At 43.8% G+C, this 27,020-nt stretch overlaps 1 protein-coding gene across 2 annotated transcripts in view; it reads right to left on the bottom strand.

Moving 5' to 3' along the window:
* The window catches only part of RBMS3 (RNA binding motif single stranded interacting protein 3), a 1,236,319-nt gene that overhangs the window by 781,954 nt on the left and 427,345 nt on the right, over positions 1–27,020 (bottom strand). For both annotated transcript variants that reach the window (XM_069212004.1, XM_069212005.1), the window contains exon 3: positions 21,335–21,393. In XM_069212004.1, coding sequence (XP_069068105.1) covers positions 21,335–21,393 — 59 coding nt within the window. The remainder of the gene's footprint in view (positions 1–21,334; positions 21,394–27,020) is intronic.

A 27,020-nucleotide genomic window follows, 5' to 3' on the forward strand; every position in this document is an offset into this window, starting at 1 on the left:
TCCTGACCCATTAAGAGGCAGGAGGCATTTGGTGAACTTTTGCAAACAGCTGCAGGAGCAGGGATGGACATTCCTGTCTTCACATTCCCTGCATGTCCTTAAGGAACAAAATAAAAAGTGGAAGTCAGTTTGCATGGAAATATATCAGGGGGGCATGCAGTGGACCCCTGGATCACTGTCAGCTCGCCAGAGATCAGCAGCTAAAATTCACAAGGAGGAACATCCAGTTTGTGAATCAGATACAACCCTATTTTGGGTGTCATAAGTTGAATGGTTTGCTACTGTTCCATTCATGTCACCCCCAACGTTTTATGTCTCATAATGAGTTGCAAGAGTGCATGTTACAAGTTAGAAAAAACCTTTCTGCCTTGCCAAGTACTTTTAGTTCATTGCAACATCCCCTTTGTAGTAGCAAAGCATGTGATTTTGCAAATTGGGGGTTTCTGCCTGGAAAAGTTCCATGCAGCAGGCTCTTATTTCAGATGTCAACCAGACAGCAGGATGTCATCTGTGAGGAGTGACTTTTATAGCCCCAGTGACTAGTCATTCTCAAGGCTCTGACCACATGTATCTCCACAGATGTTCAAAAGTGCAAGCCAGAAGGCCTGCATGTGCACCACACATATGGAGCCCCATGGCCCCATACAGATGATGTTAGTTCAGACTCCAGGAAGTGCAGCTGTGCATCTGGCAGGCCTCAAAATGTGTCATTCCTTTTCTTTGAGGTATGAAAATCGGTGCTTGAAAGCCTGGTTACTCACTCTCCCCATATAAAGAGAGGTCCATCGGCCACAAACTCGTATGAACGCTTTGCACTCACATCCACCACGCTTATCCCAGAGCTGGGTTCATTTCCAATGCTGCATAAACTTTTCAGATTTTGGATTAGGGTTAGAAATATGCAGGGCAACTAGACACCTTGCTAAGTAGACATCCAAAAAACCTAAACACAAAGGACACAATTTAGAGTATGTGGGAAGTTACCGTAATACCATGGTTACGGTTATTACCTTACTGAAGCAGTAATAGTGATATTACTGCAAATTTAGGCAGGTTTAAAGTTGTGTAAAGTGCAGCATTCACCCAAGAGGGTATCTTGAGAAGCCAGAACACTCACAAACTAAAGACCCTCACCGAAGCGAGAGGGACCTCAACATTGAGCCCCAAGAGAAAACCTCGTCTTCATAGCCTTCCTGAACTTCGTAACCCCAAGAGATATTTGTGCATACATAGGCACCCCAAGAGATATTTGTGCATACATAGGCGCCTCCAAAAGATATTTGTGCATACATAGGCGCCTCCAAGAGATATTTGTGCATACATAGGCGCCTCCAAGAGATATTTGTGCACACATAGGTACCCCAAGAGATATTTGTGCATACATAGGCGCCTCCAAGAGATATTTGTGAAAACATAGGCACCTCCAAGAGGTATTTGTGCATACATAGGCACCCCAAGAGGTATTTATGCAAACATAAGCGCCTCCAAGAGATATTTGTGCATACATAGGCGCCTCCAAGAGATATTTGTCCATACATAGGCGCCTCCAAGAGATATTTGTGCACACATAGGCACCCCAAGAGATATTTGTGCACACATAGGTACCCCAAGAGATATTTGTGCATACATAGGCACCTCCAAGAGATATTTGTGAAAACTTAGGCACCCCAAGAGATATTTGTGCATACATAGGCGCCTCCAAGAGATATTTGTGAAAACATAGGCACCTCCAAGAGGCATTTGTGCATACATAGGCACCCCAAGAGGTATTTATGCAAACATAAGCGCCTCCAAGAGATATTTGTGCATACATAGGCACCCCAAGAGATATTTGTGCATACATAGGCGCCTCCAAGAGATATTTGTGCATACATAGGCGCCTCCAAGAGATATTTGTGCATACATAGGCACCTCCGAGAGGTATTTGTGCATACATAGGCACACCAAGAGGTATTTATGCAAACATAAGCGCCTCCAAGAGATATTTGTGCATACATAGGCACCCCAAGAGATATTTGTGCACACATAGGCGCCTCCAAGAGATATTTGTGCACACATAGGCGTCTCCAAGAGATATTTGTGCATACATAGGCACCCCAAGAGGTATTTATGCAAACATAGGCGCCTCCAAGAGATATTTGTGCACACATAGGTACCCCAAGAGATATTTGTGCAATCATAAGCACCCCCAACAAAGGCACCTCGAAAAGATATTTGTGCAAACATAGGCACCCCCAGGAGATATTTATGCAAACATAGGCACCCCCAGGAGATATTTGTGCAAACATAGGCACCTCCAAGAGGTATTTGTGCAAACATAGGCGCCTCCAAAAGATATTTGTGCAAACATAGGTGCCTCCAAAAGATATTTGTGAAAACATAGGCACCTCCAAGAGATATGTATGCAAACATAGGCATCTCCAAGAGGTATTTGTGCAAACATAGGCACCCCAACAAAGGCACCTCCTGGAGATATTTGTGCAAGCATAGGCGCCTCCTGGAGATATTTGTGCAAGCATAGGCGCCTCCTAGAGATATTTGTTCAAGCATAGGCGCCTCCAGGAGATATTTGTTCAAGCATAGGCACCTCCAAGAGATATTTGTTCAAACATAGGCGCCTCCAGGAGATATTTGTTCAAGCATAGGCGCCTCCAGGAGATATTTGTTCAAGCATAGGCGCCTCCAGGAGATATTTCTTCAAGCATAGGCACCTCCAAGAGATATTTGTTCAAACATAGGCAGCTCCAAGGGATATTGATTCTTATATCTCAGAGATCTTCGTGGGCAGTATCATTATAAAGGTGGCACAAAGGTAGGCGAGGGGGCACGAAAACAGCTTTGTGGACATGACACAGAGATTTAAACAAGATGCGCTTCTTAACCAAGATCCAGTTCAAAGCAGCCAGGGTGGGTGAGACGTGCTAGTTTTCAAGTTTAAAGGCCACCATGATATATACCTATATCTTGTGAAAAGTGCCTAGCAGGCAAACCGAGTTGCCATAGTCCAAGCGATCTGAAATGAAAGCATAAGGAACCTTTAGATTATGCAGAAAAGAGAAGAACTCAGAAGCTGCTTCAATGTGCGGAGCTGAAAAAAGCTGGAGTTGACCAAGGTTTTTACCTGTTTGACACTGGAGAGTGCTGAGTGAAATTCCCAGGTTCTTAGGTTCTTCACAAACGAAACTAGTGATGATTTAGACTCCAAAGACTCAAGCCAGAAAGGTCGCTTCCAGGAAGTGCCCTGGGGGTGCAACAGGTGTTTGTGCCCCCTTCGCATGCCCCCGGGGCACTTTAGTAGTACAGAAGGGGCAGCAGACACTTGTGCACATGTAGCGCTATCGAGAGAGGGTGTTCCCTCATTTGCATGGGGGTGTGGCCTGACGTAAAGGATGGAATCGCTTTGCTTGTGCGACCACGCCGTATTGAGGACGTGGGTGCAAAGGCAAACATGCCCTTAGGAGGTGCACTGTAGGTGCACCACAAAAAGGAGGGCAGCCCTCTGGAGGGGCAAAAAGGGGTCCCATGGACCGCCAAGACATCCCCCTGCAGGCGAGCAGTCACTCCCTGCACCCGCATAAAAAGGGATCTCAAATCCCTTTTGAAAGTGCAAGTTGGATGAAGCCTGTACAGAGAAACACATCATATTTTAAACAGCTGCTCCATATTTTTGTTGAATGCGCGGCCCCGGGGCAGCATGAATTTGTAGATGCCATGAGGGCAGCACATTCTTCATAATAGGGCAGAATTTCCCTGTTTGCACCCGGAGCACCTTCTGAAAGGTGCATTGTGGCACAAACAGGGACAGTGCACCCTTTGAGTAATACGCGTCCAGGTTATTAAACACATAGATTTCTAACCCAGCGAAGGTGCCCTGGGCTCAATGCAAGCGAGATGCCCTTCTGACCCCGCTCACATAGTGAGGGACAGCAGTGAGTGTAATGCAGTGAATCCCTCATACTCCTAATCACTGGAGCTACTGGTGAGCTGCACTAGTGTCCACAACACCCTTGCTTTAAATGAGCTCTAACAAGCAAAATAGCTTTTACAAAATGTTGTTGTCATCGGCCTTTTGCTGGTACTAATGGGCATGAATTTCCCATGGGGAGCTCGTATTACTGGCAATACTGTACTGTTATTTCTTAACAAGATAATCTGGCTTTACTCTCACTTGTAGACACTTCGGAGGGTCAGAGTAAGCATTATTAGCTTACACTAAATAGGGAAGGATATGGCAGCCACATTTGGGTGGACACATTTTTTCTTCTAATTTTTCTAGCAAATGGTTGTAATAAAAAATATATCTATATCCTTTGTCTAGTATGCCAAGGCCAGACCTATTAGCTTTGCCAATGCTAGTTGCTAACTGGCATGTATGTAAGACTCGTGTGTAATATACACATTGTATAAAATATCAGCACACCTTTGTGGTGTTACTGTACTTGAATGTCTTGGTTCATTAATTATACACACTGAGTACATCATGCATTCGATGGTTTGACACACCACTTACAAATCATTTTTGCTTTTCCCTTCCATGCAATATTTGCAGGTACGTAAAACTTACGGTATACTTTGCTTTGCTTTTCTGAATAAGCCACACTTTACACATGCGTACGCCTATTTTTCAGGTGATAACCTAGAATACTTTTAGAGAAACTACGTGGTTTTTTTTTATTGCAGGAGTGTCACACAAACATGCAATATTTTTGACAGCTTATCCAAAATACTGCAATAGATTTAGTCCTCTTTCCTAATGGACAGTACAGTCTGTATGTGAGTGTGGTTAAGTGTGTTTCTTTCTTCAGAAACCATTTATACATTAGGCAGATCAATAAACTCTTTCCAAATGCTAATGTGTCCAATCTAAGTGTCAGTTCTGCAGACAGACATGCAATGCCAGTAATGAACACAGACCATCCTAGAGGAAGGGCATTTCAGGACACCAATTTGACTTCTCAATCTATCAAATAACTTTAAGAAAAAAAATATATACATATATATATATATATATATATATATATATATATATATATATATATATATATACATATATTTTTATATCAGCCGTGGCCCTCCGTTAGGAAAACTATGTTATTATTGTTTCATTTGTTAAAGGGTCGGGCTGCAGGAGCAACGAGCAGTAAGGGGAGTGCACTGTGCACTCCCCTCAGTGTGCATGTATGTTTGGCCGGCTGTCTCCGGCCAGCCAAACACACATGCGCAGTAGGGTGTCTTCAGCCCAGCAACACAGATCCTGAGAGAGCGCTCCCAGCCAATCCTAACGCTGCTGGGAGCCTGTGCCTGCAGCCTGGAGGAACGACAAGGTAAAGAGGAGCGATGCAGCGGCAACTGAGGAGGGCAGTTTTTTTTTTTTTTTAATTACATTTTACCCCCTCCTACTCCCACACCCGTGCGCCGCACCTGCCCCACCACTTGTGAGCAAAGCGAGCCGCAACTGATATATATATTATTTTTCTGTATTGTGCTCCACGGCTTAAGGTAGCGCTAGTCTTGGGAAGGGGTGGGACATTTTTTTTTTTTTTTTGTGATCGGAATCCTGCATATGCTCAAATCAAGATACACCAGGCTTTCATGTGCAGCTGACCACTAATGCCTATTTGCCTTTTCTGCTGCAACAACTTATGAGAAGACTGTATAGGATTGTTCAGTCCAGGCGGCTTCTGTTGCATATTCTGACCCCTGGAAAGAGCGTCAAATGTTCTCAAATACCAAAGTAAGAAAGATCTTTAATCGTCATAGAGGTAAGGGCTGCAATTAGAAATGGGGTAAAAAAAAGCCCAAAACACTATGGGGTTTAAAGATTCTAAACACCTTAGAGATTAAAGGCTCTGAAACACTATTGTGTAAAAGACTCTGAAATATTGCTGGTTAAAAAAACTCTAAATATAAAAGTTTTCAGAACTACCATAACAACGTTTGCATCATTCGCTCACTCACCATTTTGTATAAACCACACAGCACATTAACAAGTAGCCATCTGAATGGTTCAATGAGTTGAGGACTCACAACTAAAACACCATGAGCTCCTGGTGATGAGTTTGAAGACCTGATCAACCTCTCATGCTCCAGAAGGCAACAAACTGAGCACCATTACATTAGATAATAGTAACACCTCTTATTTACAACAACTAGAAACAAATATATGCCAGTGGGGAGGAGGGACACTGTCTTCCCAGGGTTCTTTATTACACAATCAGAATTAAAACAAAGGTGTCAAGAGTTCTATTTGCAGAAGATAAGGTAAATAAAGTTGTACCAGCCATAGGAGTATAATTATTTAGATTGACTTTAACGTGGAATTGGAATACTGCAGATGGTTGAAGACTGAGGGTCTCAGCATGTAGGGAACACCTATCAACACTGCTGTTATTGATAAAAACGATGAAAGACTTCCTTCTGAAGATATTTGTAGAGTTGGCATGACAACTTTAGCTATGTGTCAGGATGTTGAAAAAAAATCATACAGATATATAAATGTATAAAGGGGGTCCCAGTCAGCCTACTTTAACCATTGGTTGGTTTGAATGACATTCATGTTTGGCTTCCTCCCAACAAAGCATACAGCATCGGGCAGTGGGTCAGCCCACTTCAGTCACTTGCACTTTGGGTCACAATATTTACCTGATCTCATTTGCATATCTGCCTAAAAAGAAGTGCACATCAGAGCCATTCCTTTTGTTTCCCATTAACACTTCACTCATGTTACAACTCTCATTTAATGGTTTTCTTTCATCTTTTTTTTTATTTTAAATATATATTTATTCTAAATTAGTGTCTGCTTCCTTGGCAGTGACAGTGAAACCTAGTGCAAAGTCTATGTTTTGTATTTGAAAGTGTATGGCCCTCAGCTTTAGGGGGTAGCATTTTTCCTTATTTGTTGTTTTTCATGGATGTGTGTACAGAGCACTATACAAGGTCAAAGTCAAAGTTTTAGCCAATAAGTGATTGAAGAAATAGCTGGGGAAAGGAGTGGTTGTTCCTGCACTGTGATGTGGTAATCTTTAAAGTGGTGCACCACCCAACTCTGTCCTACAATTGAGTAGGATTGGGCCAGTTCCAATGGCAACAGAGGTATTGTTCCAGATACTGGTTGCAGAGGTGGAGAAAGCCAGCTTCCTTGTCGTTTCGTTTTAACACTTCTCTTTCTCTAGTCTGCTGGTGCCCACTCTAACATGTGTTCCGAGAGCATCTTCATATGCTTGTAAAAAATAACAATAAAAATCAGCTTTGCCAATGCTTGTTTAAAAAGTCATAGAGATGGGCATGTACTCTTCTGAACAATAAGAACATATTCACATGTTATCTGTAATACCCTTTTTTATGCAAATCTCTCCCCTGGTTGCTGTTTCCAGGTCCATGCTAGTGGTACACGTGAAGTTGGAAAAACAAGCATTTGGCAAAGTCTAACTTTTTGCGGACTTTGCACAGTTGTTCAGCTGCGGCACTATCCCAGCTGCCTCTCTGGGACGAGGCTTTCCTTAAGCAGTATATTGTTCTCCCCTTTGCATGAAAGCATGCACCAGATGGGACTACAGCACCAGCACAGAGGACCTTTAAGTTCTCCTGGGGCGAGGTCATGCGATGTCAGAAATCTTCGCCCACAGAGGGTGGCGTTTCCAGACCACCAGTCTACACTCTATGTTATGTGGAAACTACCTCCTTGGTTAGGGGAAGGAGGAGTCCCCATGATGATGCTATTAGCTATGAGTACACCAGAGTAATACTATACTTGTGGTAGAAAATAGCTGGTGAGGGTCTCCCAAAAGAAACTAGAGGGACTCCTTGGTGAATACTGGGACAAGTGGTTAAACTCCTGTTGATATTAAAAGATTGTTGGTTGGGAAGCTGAGTGGTAACCTGATACTTCTACCTCTCATGTTTGATTCTGGAGTACACTCTATGTAAGCCATGAATACCAGAGTTTGTATTGTGATGTAACCAGGTAGCCCTTAGAGTGCAGTGGACTGGCTGTTCTGACCAGTGTATTCTCATGGAAGGGTGGGACGGGAGGCATCTGTGAGAGGCAGCTGGGACGGGTGAGCTGAACGGAGGAGACGTGTATTGGTTGGTGTTTTCATGCAATAAACATCCTTGCAAAGTTCTACAGACTTGGAATCCTGATTGTAATGAATTCAACACTGGCGACGAGCGCCTGAGAGGAGACAGGCATTTCAACACCAACCTCTCCTGAACCCTACAACGCTAACATCTGTCCAACGGGCGCTGCCACACAACGGTACATTGATATTCAAAAGCCATACGTTCAACAGTTTGTTCATTTAAAATTCTGTTTTTAGATGCTGGGTTATATGAAACAAATTGTTTGATTTGTTTTCAAGAAGAATGAGTCAATTCACAACCTCTGTAGTACGCCAACTGCGTTATGATTCCTAGAAAATAATATGATCGTTTGATTCGATAGATTTTCTACCAACTGTGGAAAAAGTAATAAACCATATCTTTCATAAGGGATAATGCTAACACAAACTGCAGGCGAGAAGAGAACTGTGGAAGTGGGACGAAATAACATTTCAGTTGTATTATATATGTGAGGTACCAAGACCGAAAACAATATAAGAGGGAGAAAAAAGTTTAAAACAATATTGGAAGAAAGAAGAAGGTAAGGGTGCACTGAGAGATCTGAGGTCCTTTGAGAGATCAGACAAGAAGAAACAAGCTTGGCAAAGGCAATAGGCCTGGCTTCAACGTGCTAACGCATACAAATATAGACATGCACAGAAGCTGTTCACTTTGCATGCATTACATGCACAAATGCAGTTTAGTACATTTAGGCCAGGCCTATTGGCTTTTAGCAGTACATGGAAAAATATGAAAAAATATGACTTTCTGTAGAGAATGCATAAGGTTGATAAAGAACTGAGTGTGACAAACAGCGTCATGGGTGAGGGTACTTTTCAGATGTAAAAATAGTTGTTCATGTGTAGCACTTACTACAAGGTCGAATGATTCACCAAACAGCCAACAGCATGAGGTAAAAGAGTTACAGAGATTTTAAATGAGTCATGCAGACTGATGTGCTATCAAGACAGACCTAAAAACGGGATGCAGATGGAGACTGTGGAATGAACATCGAGGATAGGTCAGTGGAATCTGGCGGGGAGTGACTGCTGCACAGCAAGCCCTCACATCAGGAGAGAGAGTTGGGTCGGGCTGGCTTGATGGCAGAGAAAAGACACAATGATGCCAGAGGGTGGTCCTTATGACGTCCTCTTTGGGCGTCGTCAATAGTCAGCAAGTATTGGCCAATCACAAAGCTGTAGATATGAAGATTCCAAATCCAGTTTTGCAGAATGGCACTGCCTGGTGAGCCCAGCAAGCCACTCAGAGTGATGCACGCCTAATAAATGATCTAACGCTAATCACACCTCAGGGGGGTCAGACTGCTGCATTCAAGGGTGACATTGTGGGGCATGTGAAGGTAAACAGTGCCGGCATTAAAGAACTCTTCCCTCTTGATAGAAAGTGCTAATGGGAAGAGTCAAAAAAATTCTAGCTCACAGAAACTGATCCGAGTTCCCTCCGCCTTAAGTTTTGACATTTTGACAGAACAATATTATCGCCAAATGATTATTCGTAATTATTGTATGCTTATTTTCAGTCTCACAGTACCCTTAGGCAATCTGTGTGCATTACTCAGGAGCACAGAAATCTGCGTTGTCAGCACTCATAACTAGAGAATGTGACCCCTGCCCCACTGCGAAATGAGAAGGCGAATGTTTCAAATGCATTATTTAAATGCAAAGCGGCAGTGGTGGGGGTGGTAACTTTCTGGCCTGAAAAATGTTGCATTCACCAGGGCACCGGCTGTGCCGAGGGACTCTGCCCCTCTTTGGATTCAAAATAATACACTGTCTCTTGCTACTCGAAGCCTGCTAGGGTGGAATGAACTCAAATTACAGGGGTAGCAGAAGTGACTTCACTACATGCCCTTTGACCCCCAATGACATCATAGAAAGCACCATGTGATGCAGTTGGGTCATTGTACATACTTTTCAAACTTTCTTTAAAACATATTGTTGCAGCAGGGTAATACAGAAAGACTACTGACATTCGAACACTAGGGACTTTCTTACTTTTAAAAGCTCAGTAGTGAGATTGTCTAACTCAGACAGCTTGCACAGGAGGCCAGATAGCAAGCAAGTAGCAATAAAGGGGCTGGGTGTGTGCTACTCTCTGCTACTCTAAATGACAACTCTGCCTCTGCGAGTTGCCTTGAGAGAGCTATGGGAGAGTCAAGAAGACTTCCATTAGAACAGATGGATAGCATTAGAGATTATTAAGTATTCCTTTCAGACACGCTTCTCTCTGGCTGTCCAGAGCTTTGTTTAATCAAGCTTCAGTAGTTGAGGACAATGACCTGCAAAGAGCTCTTCAATCTAACATGTGAGATGCTTAATTAAAATATGCAGGCACATCCCTGCAGAACTGATTCCTGTGCGCTTCCAGGGAGGGCAAGCTTTTATCAATATCCACAAGCATCTGAGTATGTGGGTGGCATTCATTACCACTTACCCTAAGCCACCTCCTTCCCAGGTGGTGGACTGGAACATCACAGAAGGAATATGGAGAGGCCACAGAGCCTAGGGCTCATATTGGACCAGGCAGCTTCCCATGTTATCATAGGTGAAGAAGCTAGCAGCATTCTGTTTTGGCCTCCTTGGAGCTCTGAGGAAGGTACTAAAATGGCTTCAATTGGAGGCCCGTAGGACTGTGATTCAAGGGCTTATCTTGGCTTGTTTGGACTAAGGCAACTCGCTTTACCTGGGCAGCCCAAAGGCTGTCATTAATAAACTTCAGATCTTTCAGAATGGCGTAGCTTGAATACTGCTGGATACTCTAAAAACACAGGCCCTGATTACAACTTTGGCGGGGGGGCAAGCGCCGCCCAACAAGTTGTATCCGCTGTGCCCTCCCGCGGTGGCCATTTTGAGATCGCCGCTGGGCCGGCAGGCGGAAACCTAGTTTGCGCCCAGCGGGGATGTCGGCCGCAACACGGGAGCCGGCTCCAAATGGAGCCGGCGGTGTTGTGGCGGTGCGACGGGTGCAGTTGCACCCGTCGCGCTTTTCACTGTCTGCTATGCAGACAGTGAAAAGCTTCATGGGGCCTTGGCAGGGGGGCCCTGCACTGCCCATACCAGATGCATGGCCAGTGCAGGGGCCCCCAGGGGCCCCACGACTCCCCTTTCCGCCAGCCTTTTCATGGCGGTTCATACCGCCATGAAAAGGCTGGCGGAGGGGGACTCGTAATCCCCTGGGCAGCGCTGCAAGCAGCGCTGCCCTGGGGGATTACAACCGCCGGGACCAAAGTGGCGGGAAACTGCCGGTCCCAGCAGTGCGACTGCAGCACTTCCGCCGCAGTCGTAATTTCATGGGTAGCACCGCCAGCCTGTTGGCGGTGTTTCCGACGAAACAGCCCTGGCGGTCTTTGACCGGCAGGTTTGTAATGAGGGCCAAAGTCCGCTCGTGCGGCACTCAAAGCCCTGCATTGGTTGCCAATTAGCTACCGAATACAATTCACATCCAGCTAAATATAAGAAGGGCCGAGTATCCTCCATCAGCTGGTCACCTGGTATCAGCCCAACAGAGTTTTCAGATCAAATAATTCAGGTTTCCTGGTTATCTGCAGGGCCAAGAGAGCCAGATATAGCTTTTTGCTTTAGAGTTGGGTATAGAAAATCGAAGCATACTTACCTGTTGATATTTTGGTCCTCAATATTCTGGTCATGATATTGTGACAACTCAATGTCCTTCTGTAGTATTCCGGCCACACACCCCACTACCCGCCCTTGCTACTCCCCTAACACAAACTCCTTCATGCAGAAATGTCTGGCGGCTAGGTGTACTTTTCCACACAAGGAAGTGGATTTGCTTTTCTAAACGTCTGCAAATACTGATTGTATGAATCAGGCACCATGATCTCAAATCCAATGTAATTATATAAGTACTTATATGTAACAATTAGTGGTTACAATAATCAGTCCAATCACTTAACAACAAAGGAAATCCCAAAGGAATGTTGAATCAACACTTAGTGGTTTAGCTATCCAGTGACTCAGCAACAAAGAGTACAAATGGAATATGAAATCAATTAGTGGTCCAAATATTAAGTGACTCAGCAACTAAGACTCCAAATGGACTATGAAATCAACAATTAGTGGTTCAAATATTAAGTGACTCATCATCAAGAGTCCTAATGGAACGTGGTTTCAATACATAGAGGCAGAGGGACCAGGTTCAGCGAAATATTGGTGGGACCCAGCTCGTATGTGCAATTCACTGGAGCAATGAGTTGACGAGCATTTCCCGCAGGATGTCATTGCTCACATGCACGATGGTCCAGGGAAAAGACCTTGTAATGAAACAACTCACCCCAAGTCAAGAACAATAAATAATCAGCTTATTTATTCAATTTAGGTACTACAATCTAGGATATACAGTGCATAAATAAATATATAAATCACAGGAAAGGATCTAAGAGTTTTATGATCATGTTTTGCTATTATTGGTGCACTGAAGAGTATCTCTGATTGTTTGAACACTATAAAAAAGTAAACTAAATATTATTCCAAATGGAAATATGAAACAAACATTTGCTACTTTCCTAATCTAACTCACTTTCGTATTTTCCCCTTTTCATGGGATGACCTCATTGAGTCAAAATGATATATTAAAACAAAGGGCCCATTTTCTTGGTACATTTAAATAGGGCAGTTTTTCAAGTCATTAAATTTAATGTTAAGCCTTGAATCTTGTAATAGTTGGGTGTTGAAGGCATGAGAAATGAGAGATGGCTTTGAATTGCAGCATTATATGTCTCAGACACTCACTCAGACGGTTGATCATTCTTTCATCCCGTTTTACTTGTCTCTCTGAAAGCAGGTACCTGGCAATACAGGAACCTCACCCCTGTTCAACCAGTAAACAATGAGAGCGGTCCTGGTCCATTCATTGGGCACTTACCATAAGCTATTATCCATTTTTATCATTACTGCCAAAGCTTTATAGAATATGAAATAGTGCTTGATCAGCCATCTGTCCTGACCCCATTGGAAAAAGGGATGTCTCCAAAGGCATGGTATGACCCAATGGCGACAACAATTGGTGGAAAGCCAATCATGTGGTTCCACAGTGCTTAATTTGTGCAAAACGAAAACGTGTCACAATGGGAGAAAGCAGAAAGCTGCAAGAGTGAGCTGAAGGGGCAGGGAGTGACTGTAAATGGATTGAAAAGGCCCGAGATGGCTTCAGAATTACGCTGCCTCAGTATTCTGTGTTCACACATTTAATTGCAGCAGCTGCATGTTTAAGAGGAGGGCTTTGGGCACCAGCACGTTTTTATTTACAAATTAGGCACTGGGTTCCACCCTTGTGAATTCATGAGCAATGCCCTGCAGGAAGTGCCAACAGGTTGTGAGACATACACATTCTAGTAGTGCCCGGACAAGACCCTCAAAACTGATGCCAGTGTTATCTCAGAGCTACAGAAGGGGCATTACTGGAAGACGCCATCTTGTAAGGACATTCTTACTAAAAGAGGTTCTGGTAGCGCTGATGCTCACTCATACTGACCATTGTTAGCTGATAATGCCAAGGTGGCAATTCCACGGCGTCTGCCAGGCCTGGCTCCAGATTCCAGGAAGTTGTCAACAATTTGGATTCATTTACAATAATAAACTATTTTTGCATAGCACTTACTGCGAGAGATTGTAAAGTGTTACTGTGGCACCTCAGAAGGATGAAAGGCTGAGTTGACTATACTACCTAGGACTCGAACTCCTCAGCTGCAGACAATAAACAGTTGTGAGCAGCGTCTCTGTAAAATATTGAGCCACATTACCGTCTTCTGCATCCTACATATTTATTTAAGTGCCTTTAAATATCACCGTCCTGCTACTTTCCAACCTTCCGGGGTCTTGAAATTACAAATATAAGACGATGGTTCAGAAAATGCAGCAGTTTATAGCCAGGTCCACTGGAAATATGCACCAGGGAAAGACCACATTATGCAGCAGTGTATTGATTAATGATACGGCAAAAAGGTACATTATGCGGTATAATGCAGTACATTTTGTGATAGTAATACTTTATTAGTTTTTCATTATCACACTTGTTAACATTGTCTGACCATATGTTTCCCCTCATTGGTACCAGTTTAACAATAAGAAACAGAAACTTGACCAGTCAACCTTTACAAAGGACCTTCCGCTGCGGTAATTAGTATTGCTGCGTTTTAAATACCTTTTGAACTGTTTGAGCTCAAAGCAAAATATTTTTTACAATGTTCAGATTATGTAGCATGTGATGGATTATGTGGCAAATTTATATTTATACAAAGGACGCCACGGCCGTAAAATCACATCATTTGAGTGGTTTTGTTTATAGCGAGTAATGCATCCTTGTTCAGGCGTATGTGCACAGCAGTAAACTGATGGCGTGCATCACAAGGGATTCTCGATTTACGTACACTGTACAAAGTGCTGCAAGGCCTGCCCAGTTACCTTGCTGTTTCCTTAATTTAGGAAAGTTCTTAGTCTCCGGCTTTACCCTTGCTCTTTCCAAACGCTTACATTCCTTTGTGACTGAAAATGGTTTTTGACATATACTTTTTATTGACCTTGCTTTTTGCATGTCAGAAGATATTTGATACTTTCTGGTCCTTCCAACTTGTCGAAGAAGCTGTATTGAGGCGTACTGAGATGAAGCAGTGGTGTAACAAAGGCCCCCGCAGCCTTCGCGGTGCGGGGGGGGGAGCGAGCACAGTGCACTACCTTGAGACCTCCTGAGTGAGTCCGGAGAGGGGGCCCCTTCATGTACTGTGGCAAGGCCCCCCCCCTCAAGTTTCCTTACGTCACTGAGAAGAAGCTGGTCTTCTCCTTCTACACCCCGACCCGACAGCTTTGCTCCGCCGACCTTGGCCTCCCCAACGTCCCACACCTCCGCAGAACAACCACCAGTGGCAGATCGTTCTCGCACCTCGCCGCCAAGACGTGGAACACTCTTCCCACCCACCTGCATCAGACCAAGGACCTCCTTACCTTCAGGAGACATCTCAAGACATGGCTGTTCGAGCAGTAGCAGCCCTTCCCCTGTCCCTCAGTGCCTTGAGACCCTCACGGTGAGTATTGCACTTTACAAATTCCCTGATTGATTGATTGAAGCTGTGAACAAACGTGGTCCTAAGTTTTATGGGGGCTGCAGAACCCCTGAAATCACCCCAGGCCGCTGGCATAGGTGCAGCTGAGATTTTCATTCAGAGTAGAGGCAGTTTTCAAAGCAGATGAGAGTGTCATCCATCAAGCCTAGCATTGCACTGCAGAACGAGGGAATTCATCTTTCCTTCTGCATCAGAAAAGAGATCAAAACACTAGAACAAACCACTGAATTATTCATGTCATTGGGGGATGTTTTGTACATTCTCCGCCTCAGAAGAACACAGAACAAGGGACGCAAACAAATGCGAGGCCGCCTGACGACTGCACTGTAGACACGTCAGTGGAGTGGCACCTCTTGTTACACGACCATGTATATTTATGCATTAGCACACCCAGAGTTATCAGTTTCATTTCAGGCCTTTTAATTGGCAAAATGTGTGACCTGTAGGAAGCTTCGGAGTCCTGCTCCCAGTAGAAGATAAAAAATGAAATTTAAAAAATGAGAAAAAAAAGGGAAGGTGAGAATTTTAAGTAAAGGTGGTGACACCTACAGATGCATGACTAACAACTCTACAGCAAAACAAAGTAAAACTGTTTAGAGGGGTTCAAGATTGTTGAATCACAGAAGTTTTGGTCCCCACATCTTGAAGACTTACACATTTAGAAAGAACACTAAATTATCTTCTTGCCCCCTTGTGAAATCTCTTCAGTGGTAGATGCTTTGAAACAGGGAAAAACTGAGATACACGTGTATGGTACATCTCAGCATCAAAGGTGATGGGGGTAGGTGTACTTCCTCCAGACAACGACTATTTTATGGTTTATCTAATATCAGACCACAAGCAGTGAACAATATCTGATCAATGCCAACCTTTAAACCTCGCATGTTTGTGTTGATATTTGTAGAGCTCAAACTTAGCTTGAGAGCAATGAAGCTCTGAACAAGGGATATGGTCCCTGGAAAGGTACAACTAATGGGTGAAGGTGAAAGGTAGACTGTCAATTCAGGAACAGTGCTCTTTTAAAAGGCATGTGTTCAGCTTTTTTCCTGAATTGTATGAGCGTTGGTACTGACCTGATGTTGATAGGGATGCCGTTCCGGATTCTCCGAGCAAGAGCAGAGAAGGTTTCCCTTCTGTTTTTATTTCTTGCAATGGTTTGTCTCCATTCTGGTGATATCCAGGCTCTTGGTATGGCACCGTCCCCAGAATATTCTAGTAAGCTAGGGGGTCTTATTATTATGAATGATCATGCAAACCACCTTGAAGATGATCTGGGTTGAAAGAGGGAAGCAAGAACAGCTCCTTCAACACTAAAAAGATATGTTCACATTTCTTTGGGCACCTGGTGAGCTGTGTGGCAGCTGGTAGGATACCTACCTACCTAGAGAGATATTGTGGAGAGCACTGAGCAAGGCATTGTCTCTGTCCAGAAGAGAGAGGACTGAAGCTTATATCCTTGTTCTGAAGTCATCATCTGGGAGAAACAGCTTCACGTTCCTCAGGAGGAAAAGCTGGCACCAGCCTGTCTTGGTCTTCCTTGCAATGTATTGCTTGCATGCAAGGTCTGTGTTGAGGGAGAATTGAAACACGGTCTGTCAACTGGGGGAGCAAAGCCTGGTAGCTTTGAGTTGGAGATTCAGCTTGCATCTGATTTATTTGGAACAGTTGGAAAACAGGAGGAATTCAGTATTTGTAGGGTTTAGCTTTAAGAAACTTGATGACAATCAAAATGGGATGAGTTTGAGACGTATGTCATTGGGAAGAATAGTTGAGTATCATCTGTGTATTAATGCATCTTCATGCGGCTGCCTGTAGGAATGGATCTGGGAGGATCCATGTAGATTTAAAAGATGTTGGGAGAAGAAATAGAGCCTCCAGGTACTCCTCAGGGGACGGGGAGAGTCAGTGATCTTAGGAAGCCTCTTTGCAAAAGCTGGAGGTTGCCAGTGAGGTAGGATGTGAACCACTAAAAGACAATACCTCAACATTCCATGCAAGTTTTCAGGGCATTAACAAGAGGTGGAAGATCATCTGTGTTGAAGAATGCAGAGGGGGCAAGCAGGGCCAGGAGACAGTGCACATTTGTTGAGGGGGAGGATATCGATGACTACTTGAAGTGTGCTTATCTCAGTACTGCAGCATGACATGAAGCCTGATTGGTAGTCCTTTAGAAGATCATTCTTACTGATGTGTTCCTCACACCATAAAATATATCTGATCTGGACTGAGCATACCTGCATGAAGACATGCAAACTGATCTGTCCACCTTTTGAAACCAGCGAAAAGTGTCAGGTATTGGCAATTAAAGTTATGGGTTCTAGTTAAATTGATACTAGAAAGTACCAGAAACTCAAAAAGGACCACCAATTAATTTAGGGTAACAATAGCTGCTACATGACTGGGAAGGTAACTCATTTTCTTGAATGCCTGCTCCAGAAACCTATGTGTAACAGGTCCAACTCCTGGAAGGGTTGAGTATGCTGTTCATGTAGGGTTGGGCATGGGAAATATTTGGGTGGTGTAATCCAGTCAAGTTTTTGCGATTTCAAGCATGGATAAATATGAGGCAAATTTACGCATAATGCATGTCAGTTGGTACTGTTTTGCACGTCTTATAGGTATTTTGTAAACTCAACCTGGTTTGAGGATTTGGTGGCTACATTAGGCTAGATCTCCTTTCATTTAGACTTGGTCAAGGAAATAAGTGCCACTCAGACAGGTAATGATGCACATTGTTACGTAACAGACAAAAGATGTCCCAGTTTGTGGTGTGTGCAGTGGCTATGGTGCACAATCTTATTATAACTTTAATTTTTCTCCTGGTCAGCGTCTGCTGCCCTCCTCTGTGCAGCTCCACCTGTTGCTGCTGTGTCTACCTCAAGCGAATTGAGAGCCTGCCTGACTCTCAGTTCGAAGCCCATCTCCACCCACAGGCTCCCACCTGCGCCTCGTTCCTGGTGGCCTAGTGGCCATCTGCATGTAAGTATCTTCTCGCAGCCGTTCCCAAGAACTGGAAAAGCACAGCAGGAGGAAGATCCTTCTCCTACCTCGCAGCCCGGACATGGAACACGCTACCTCTCAAACTCAGGGAGGCAGCATCACTCAAGCAGTTCAGGAAGGACCTCAAGTCCTGGCTCTTTGATTGAACAACACGCCCACAAACAGCGCCTTGATACCATTGAGGTGATTAGCCACGCTTTAGAAAATGATTAATTGATTGAATTTTCCACAGATTGGATTGGATGCATTTAGAGAAGTGACTACAAGCTGAAAATAAAATTATCTCTGTTCAGAACAATGTACAATGCTATGTACCTCGGTCTTTCTCACAGAAAGTTTAAAAGGTGCGTACAACTGTATAGGTTTTCTTCCACCAACACTGTGTAGAGTTTTTAAATACTTTGGAAAGTTCCTGAACTTTAAAAAAATGCGACGAAAAACAAACCAACAAAAGTAGATTTTGACATAAATTATAATTTCACCCACCCATTAAAATTATGTAAAGAAAAAGTCAGAAACTCTCAACTCCCACCCAGATGTTTCCCGGATACAGTGAGAGTTGGTTAAAAATGTCAATTTGTTACATTAATACAGAACCAGCGAAAATGTTGAACGCCATTTTCCCTTTCAAAATTGTAACTGTTTCATAAAGTATATACCAGCTACCATGCTTTTAACATACAACCCACAGTGGTGATGTAAAGATTCTAGATTGTAAAGGGAAGAGGGTAAAAAACACAAAAATACAGAATAAATGTTTCAAAGATACGGTTGGACTGGGCTAGGAACTTCCTAGGTATCTTCACTGTAGTTACCATATTTAGGGCCTGATTTAGATATTGGCGGACGGGTTACTCTATCACAACGGTGACGGAAATCCCGTCCGCCAAAATCTAAATCCCTTAGGAAATAATGGGATTTAGATTGCGGCGAACAGGATATCTGTCACCGTTGCGATGGACTAACCCATCTGCCAATATCTAAAACAGGCCCTTAATCTCACAGGATTTCCATTAGATTAGAAGAGTTTCATTGGATTCTCCAAAAAACCCACAGACTATGCCAAGCAGAGACCTGCTGTATAATGCATGAAATACATCAGGAATATTTATCCACGGCTCACCCTATATGAAGAGCCGAGTGGAAACACCACATTTCGCACACAATAAAAAGAGGCACATTAAAGTCATTGCAAAGAAGCATTTTATGAGAAGAAGCATAGACTTTGTGAGCAGTTCCTATGGCAAAAGGTGGGATCTACTCGTTCAAAAGGCACGAACTATTGTCAAAGGAATCATAAATTAATTAATCCTGGCCACTTAGTCATTATTCAAGCAGTGGTCTTTCTTTCTAGAAAAACTTTAATGCACAAAACGTGACTTGTTGACTCCTAACTAATCATCCAATCAGATTTCCTTCTTCGGTGGGTTCACTACCTCGGCAAGAAACATGAATAGTTGACTGCAAACTAATCATCCAATCAGATTTCCTTCTTCGGTGGGTTCACTACCTCGGCAAGAAACATGAATAGTTGACTGCAAACTAATCATCCAATCAGATTTCTTTCTTCAGTGGTTCACTTCTGGAAAGAAACATGAATGGCTGACTCCAAACTAATCATCCAGTCAGATCTTCTTCATTGGTTCCCTACCTGGGCAAGAAACATGAATGGCTGACTCCAAACTAATCATCCAATCAGATTTCTGTCTTCAATGGTTCATTAACCGGCAAAAAGCATGAATGTCTGACTCCAAACTAATCATCCAATCAGATTTCCTTCTTCGGTGGGTTCACTACCACGGCAAGAAACATGAATAGTTGACTGCAAACTAATCATCCAACCAGATTTCTTTCTTCATTGGTTCACTACTGGAAATAAACACGAATGGCTGACTCCAAACTAATCATCCAATCAGATTTCCTTCTTCATTGGTTCCCTACCTGGCAAGAAACATGAATGGCTGACTCCAAACTAATCATCCAATCAGATTTCCGTCTTCAATGGTTCACTACCCCGGCAAGAAGCATGAATGGCTGACTCCAAACTGGTGGAGAAGTGTGGCTCAATGGTTAGAGCGGCAGACCCTGAAGCAGAGATCTGGCTCAAGACCAGGGTTCAAGTCCCGCTTCGGCAGGTCTTGGGCTCAGTTCCCCTTGACCAGATAATTCTCGCCTCGGTGCCTAATCTAATTCATGGGTCCCACTCTGCAACTCTGGGCAATAGCTTGCTTAATCTCCACAACGGCCCCAACAGCGCTTGGATGCCTGGCTTCACCCTGGGGGTGCTCAGGAGTGGGCGCCTCACAGGGAAAACCCAGGAGGGGTTCCATAGCGGTATGAGTACAGCGCCTTGAGATCCTAACGGGTGAGTAGTGCGCTATACAAGTGCTAATTTACATTTTTTACAAACTAATCATCCAATCAGATTTCCTTTTTCAATGGTTCACTACCCCCCAAGAAGCAAGAATGTCTAACTCCAAACTAATCATCCAATCAAGTTACCTTCTTCAGTGGTTCCCTACCTCGGCAAGAAGCATGAATAGCTGACTCCAAACTAATCATCCAATCAGATTTCCTTCTTCAGTGGTTCACTACCTCGGTAAGAAGCATGAATGGCTGACTCCAAACTAATCATCCAAACAGACTTCCTTCTTCAAAGGTTCTTTAACTTTGTATTTGATTGGCTGATTTATAACTAATCATCCTTATTTCCTTCCTCATGGGTTCACCACATTTTGCTCCAAACATAATCATCCAATCCGATGTCCACCTTCAGAAGTTAACCGCATATTTCCTAGTTTTGAAACTGTATGTAAATGGACTGGGAGTACAGTCCCCCTACGATTTGCTTCAACGACGGAAAATCAATTTGCCCCACTGCTCCGCTCTCGCTCAGCCACGAGAGCACCTACAGTAGGACGGTAATAAGGTAATTTACATTCCCGGTCGAACAATTTGATACTTGTTCCGTCTTGTGAATTTCATTTTGTTTGTTAATGACAAAATTAATGAACAATGCTTCTGGAAGTGCAACTCATCAACGCGTTATTAAATAAGCCTCGCAGTGTGCTGTGCACTCCACTGGGTGTTAGCATCACGGAAAGAACCCCTAGAAGTCGGAGGGAACGGGGTACGCACCTTTGCACTGGTTCGTGTTTTTGTCGAGAATTGCCTTTGTGGATACGATCTTCCCGTACCTGAAAAACAGAGAAAATGTCGTCAGGATTTAAGGAAAGACAATTTAAAATGTAATCAAGAAAAAAACGAATAAATGTTGAATGGTTTATTTAGGGAAGAACAATGTAAAAGAAAAAATATACCAATCATTTTATTGAGTGGCTGCGGCTGAAACAGAAATAGAATGAGCTGCACCACATACCTATAAAACAATATTGTGTCTAGACCAGGGCCACTGGAATTATGTGGTTGTGCGGCAGTGGCGTTTGTCGCAAAATTCTAGATTTCCTGCATTTGCCACATACTCCTTCATCTGCAGCACAATCTGCATATTTTACACCCCAAAAAAAAAACATTTTGGGGCATATTTACAAGAAAGTGGTGCATCATTGATAATGCACCACTCTTCTTGTGTGTCCCTCCCTTAACGCACCTAACGACACCATGGTTACAATGTATTTACAATATGCATGCAATTGTGGCGCTTTGCTTCACTTGCGTCAAAAATGTTGACGCTAGTGCAGCAAATCACACGGAGGCCCATAGAATGTAAAGGGTGTGTCATTTTAACGCCTGCTCTGAGCTCTGTAAATTTCACTGCGTCATTTGTTCAGGCCGCCCTGCGCCAGAGCACCCCCCTTGCATACATTATACCTGGCGCAGGCATAATGTAGCGCAAGAGTTCGCAAAGTTGTGCAATGCAAGCACTGCGCCACTTTGTAAATATAGAGCAGCAGAAAAGCCAAGGTGGCGCAAGGGGCTTGTAAATATGCCCGCTGTTTCTAACACAAACAGTCCCAAAAAAAAACCTAAAAATGCTGTGACAATTTTTGCCATGCAGAGGATGTCCCTTTGCAAACTCTGACTGCTCACCTTTCTGTTCCTTATTTCTATATTTGGATATTTAACTTTTACTAACAAGATGCAAGCATTGCCCAGACAGTGTTAACGAGTGTAAAAATGACAAAATAATGAAATTATACTATTATAACATATTCTGCATTATGCTGCATAATTTGCCTTTTGTTACAGCATAATTTACTCAGCCCTGCGCATAATTTGGGCCTCTTCTGCCACATAATTCCAGTGGCCTTGGTCTAGATACATCCGTTAACTTTGGTGAAGAAATTCATAAGTTAAACACGCCCCAAGCAGTGACTTCCAGCTTATAGTGAATCAGCAGTACAGAGATGAATGCCATACTGTAACCCCCCTGCCGAGTTAGTCCAGTTCTCAATAATAGATTGTTTGTTTCCTTTTTAGGCATCTGATAAAATAGGTTGTCTTCCCATTTATACCCACTGAAGTATTTGTATCTATACCCTTCCTGTGTTACTGATTATTCAAAATTTAGGGTCATATTAATGACCCGGACGGCGTCGCATTTGCGCTACGCAATGTGGTACATGCGTGACGCAAACCTTGAGTGAGATTTATGAACCCCCGCCACTAACGGCCACTTTGCGTGGCCGTTAATGGCTCCGTAAATCTTGAGTAAACAATCCTGCAAGGTGCACGGTCACCCGCGTTGGTACCAGGAAGCCAAAATGGCATCAGAGCAGGAGAAAAGGTAGTATGTGCAAAATTGTTTTAAATATGGCAGATTCGTGCCCTTTCCCTGTCGCGCGGTGCAGTAAGGAGACCTGCTGTGCTGCAGAAGCTAACAATCCCCATGCAGATGCCCCTTAATTATTTGCCTCTTGCTCAGAAAGTAAGCTCAGTGGCACTCACCTCGGTGATAATTACTCCCAGTTGCTTATTTTTATAATTTTGGCTTAATCATTCATTGCACCATTTTGTCACGTTAACAAGTATTTTTTGGCTGTCATAGTCCTCAACACTTCAGTTTGATATTTTTTCAGAAACTGTTCATCTCACCTTTGTTCCCTAGCATCTTGCATTATTTATTTACATTATTTTTTTAAGCTTCTCCCACTTTTCTGATTCCACATGGGTATCCTTGAGTCCTTTCTCTCCTGATAGTAACCTCATTAAGCAACCACTGAGGTTAATACGCCACTGGCACTACAACTCACAGAACAGGTCTCGAGCCGGAAATAATTTTCCATTTCCTTTTCTGACCTTATACATTTGTTGCCTTATTGTATATTCACATCTATATTCAGAGTTCTGTTGCATTTTCTGTTTGATCACTGGGGACACTGAGTACTTTATTCTGCTTTACAGGGCCATTGTGCATTGTACCCAAAATTGATTGCCATCTTTCACACACAAAAGCTCCTGTGTATTCATATGTATGTTTTCTCCATGTTTAGGAGCCTCTGTGAAGCATCCTTCCACTGGATCAGCAGAGAAAAGCACAGAAGGGTGAAGGACCCAGCCTCTACCCCGCCACCATGCAAGAAGAAAGATGCTACTTTCTAAAATCCCTGCCTGGACTGGCTTGTCTTCCTGGTACACTGTTTCCCAGTCAGCTGTGAGATGGGGGATTCAGAAGCCACATATCTATCAGGGATATGAAGAACTACAGAAATGCAACAATGCATCACAATCCTGTAGCTCACCTCAGACACACACTTGTAAGGGCCTGGTTTGGCGTTTGGGCGGAGGAGCGTCACCCCCCGCCAGCAGCGGCAGCTACAAAACCCTTTAAAGAAAACAATGATAAACTATGTTTATCATTGTTTCTTTGAAATGGGCGGGGCCACAGGGGTGACGTGCACTGAGGGGGAGTGCTCAGCACTCCCCCTTCACAGTACATGTGTGTTTGGCCGGCCGTCTCGGGACGGCGAAACAAGCATGCGCTGTAGGCTCCCAGTCTGCCTGGGACAGCCCTGGCTGGGCGCTTCCAGCCAATCCTGACGCTGCTCTGAGCAGCGTCAGGATTGGCGCAGGGCAGGCTGGGAGCCTGTGCCTGCAGCGAGGAGCGTCAAGGGACAGAGGAACGGCGGAGGAGGTAAATTATTAAAAAAAAAAAAAAATTAAATGTTTATTCCCTCCCTTCCCCTGCAGTACCCCCAGCCCCTACCGTGGCCCACAAGCCTCTACTGTAAGGGCCAAGAGATTTCAGACTGTCAGATAGAAGCACTCACCATGAGTGGTACTTCATGAATCGGTGTATTCAATACCCAGAAGCATCTGAAAACCAAAGCAAGATTCCTGACGGTGAGGATGCGGTTGAAATGAATGTAAGCTCTTATGATGAGATGTGAGAGCCTTATCTCTTAAGCCCTAAAGTGAATGTTAGGGCTACACTCTGGACTCTTTACAGTCTCTGAGTAATTCAAGAAGAAAGCGGCCATGAAGGTAATTACAGTAATCGAGATCCGAGTTTACTAACACCCAGATCACTGCGCGTCCCCGCTGAGTGGGAAATAACAGTACAATGTTCCCTTGAGCATAACAATTGAAAAATTGCATGCTTGTGGCACCACTATAATTCCACATGTCAGTTTAGGAAAGAAGCTGAAGTGACCAGGTAACATTTATGAGAAAACTGTACATAGCTACCGGTCACAAACATCTGGGGGAGGTGGGGACAGCTGGATCTGTGAGTTGAAGCCACTTACTGGTCACCCACTGTCCTTTGTCTGCTGTACAGTAGGGAATAATGTCACTTTACTTTTTAGACACTGTTTGTGGCCTGGGACTCATGAAAGTGTTTGACAGCAGCTAATGAGGAAGTGGGCAGTGAGTCCTATGGCATTTTATGTGAGCTCTGAGCAGAACTAGAAGAGAAATGCTTGTTTGCTGCCCTGGGTGCTAGGTACAACCCAAGCTTTTTAGTACCATGCAATCAACAGTTCGCTGAACTTCTCAAAGTGGGCCAGTTTACTCCAGCTTTTAAAAAGGCGAACCTTGATGGCAACATTCTATCAAACTTCAGACCTCCATCAAGTCTTCCCGCCAAGGCAAAACTGTGGAGCATTGTGTCACCAATCTCTTTGTTGCCTCCATCAGCAGAGTGCACTATGCACATCCTGATAAATCAGCAATCTGGCTTTTGCTCTGAATTCAGTAGTGATTCTGCTAGGCTCAAGGTTCTGCGTCATATAGATACTTGCCCTCTTGGCCACTTAGATTACTCACTGTCCTTCCATATGGCTGACGATCCTTGGTTACTAAGGATGCTGGAGCAATGCAGGGGCTTGCCTAGCAGTGTACGAAAGTAGTTAACCTCATTCCTAAGAGATCGCCACCAACTAGTGAAAATTGTCATCCACATGTCACACATGGCTGCAGGATTCGTAAAGGTTTTAACCAGTGCCTTGAGCCCCTAAGTTTGATGCTTGAAGATAGCGTGTATTCATCCATCACTATTTAAATGAAACCTAGCTATACATGAAAACATCAGGCTCACATGATATTCACATTGTCCGTTTTAAGTTCTCGAAGCTCAAACTGAAGATGTCAATTTTCTGCATCTAAGTCCATCCCAAACGGATTTGTGCTTTTTTCCCCACGCACATGGGATGAAATTTGAACTAAACCTAACCAATGACCTAAAACAAGATGGATTTGGTGGTGCACTCGATGCCTTTGTAAAATTACGGTATTTGCCTTGAATCGATCTCTTGTTCGTCCCACATATAAACCACCTAGGCAGATCAGCTAACTTCCACCTGCTCCACCTCAAGAAGTTTACAAAATAATATCCCCACCGCATCTCAAAGCTGGAGATCTTGCACTTGTCCTACATTAGGTGTGTGGAACCCAATCCTGGCTGACAACCCGGAATGATCACTGACACCCATCAAAGCAGTAATTGTTCTTCCACGCTCTCCTCTATTTGTCTGGGAAATTAATTTACATCACCCTATCCTCAAAGAACTTCATTGAAATGAGAATAACAACTAAGATTGTCTGCTTCACTCACTAATCAATTCATAGATCCCGCCCCCTACAACTCGCCAGTTTCCAATATGGCTCAGGAGGCCACGGGCATACGAGAAGCAGAGGCACAGTATTTCTCAAGGTGTCAAGGCTCTAAACCCCTCAAATACTTGACCACTTGTATGTTTGTTTATGTATGTTTGTATGTCTGCATGCATGTGGTATTTGTACGGGATGATCCCAACCAATATTGAAGTGGGCTGCTGTACCGGGTCAAAGCCAAGCATTCTTGACAGAAGAAGCAGCTCTTAATTGGATTATTGATGCATTGTGAAGAAGTGCTCTTTAATTAGGTGTGTCTTCAACTCCAGCGGCAGTCGCCGCAAATCTCAAGGGGAGGGGCGGGTGGTGGGCGATGGGGTCAGGGGAAATAAAAAAAAAAAATAATAACAAATCTTACCTGTTCCTGCCGCCTCACAGCCCTATTACTGGTGTTCCATCAGTCCCTGGGACACCTGCACAGGCTCCCCATGGAACCCTGGTGCTGCTCTCATGCTAAACCTAGCACTGACCTACCTTATGTGATCCAGTCACATCCGGCTCTGCTACTCCAAAAGCACCCAGTCTCATGCGGCAGCAGGCATGCGGTGCCAGTACAACGCATCCACTCCTCATAACTCGCTTACCTTAGAAGGGAGTGCCCTCTTCGGTTTGATTTTACTGTGTTTGACAAGCACTGGTATTTCTTTAAACAAATATTATATTAATGGATTTAGTCCTTGTTTTGATCATTCAGAGAGACTACAATCAGACATCCCCAACGTGCACTGCAAGGGCAAGGCAACAAGTCTAA

The sequence above is a fragment of the Pleurodeles waltl genome, chromosome 10 (genome assembly GCF_031143425.1).
Source record: "Pleurodeles waltl isolate 20211129_DDA chromosome 10, aPleWal1.hap1.20221129, whole genome shotgun sequence".
In the NCBI taxonomy this organism is placed as follows: Eukaryota; Metazoa; Chordata; class Amphibia; order Caudata; family Salamandridae; genus Pleurodeles; species Pleurodeles waltl.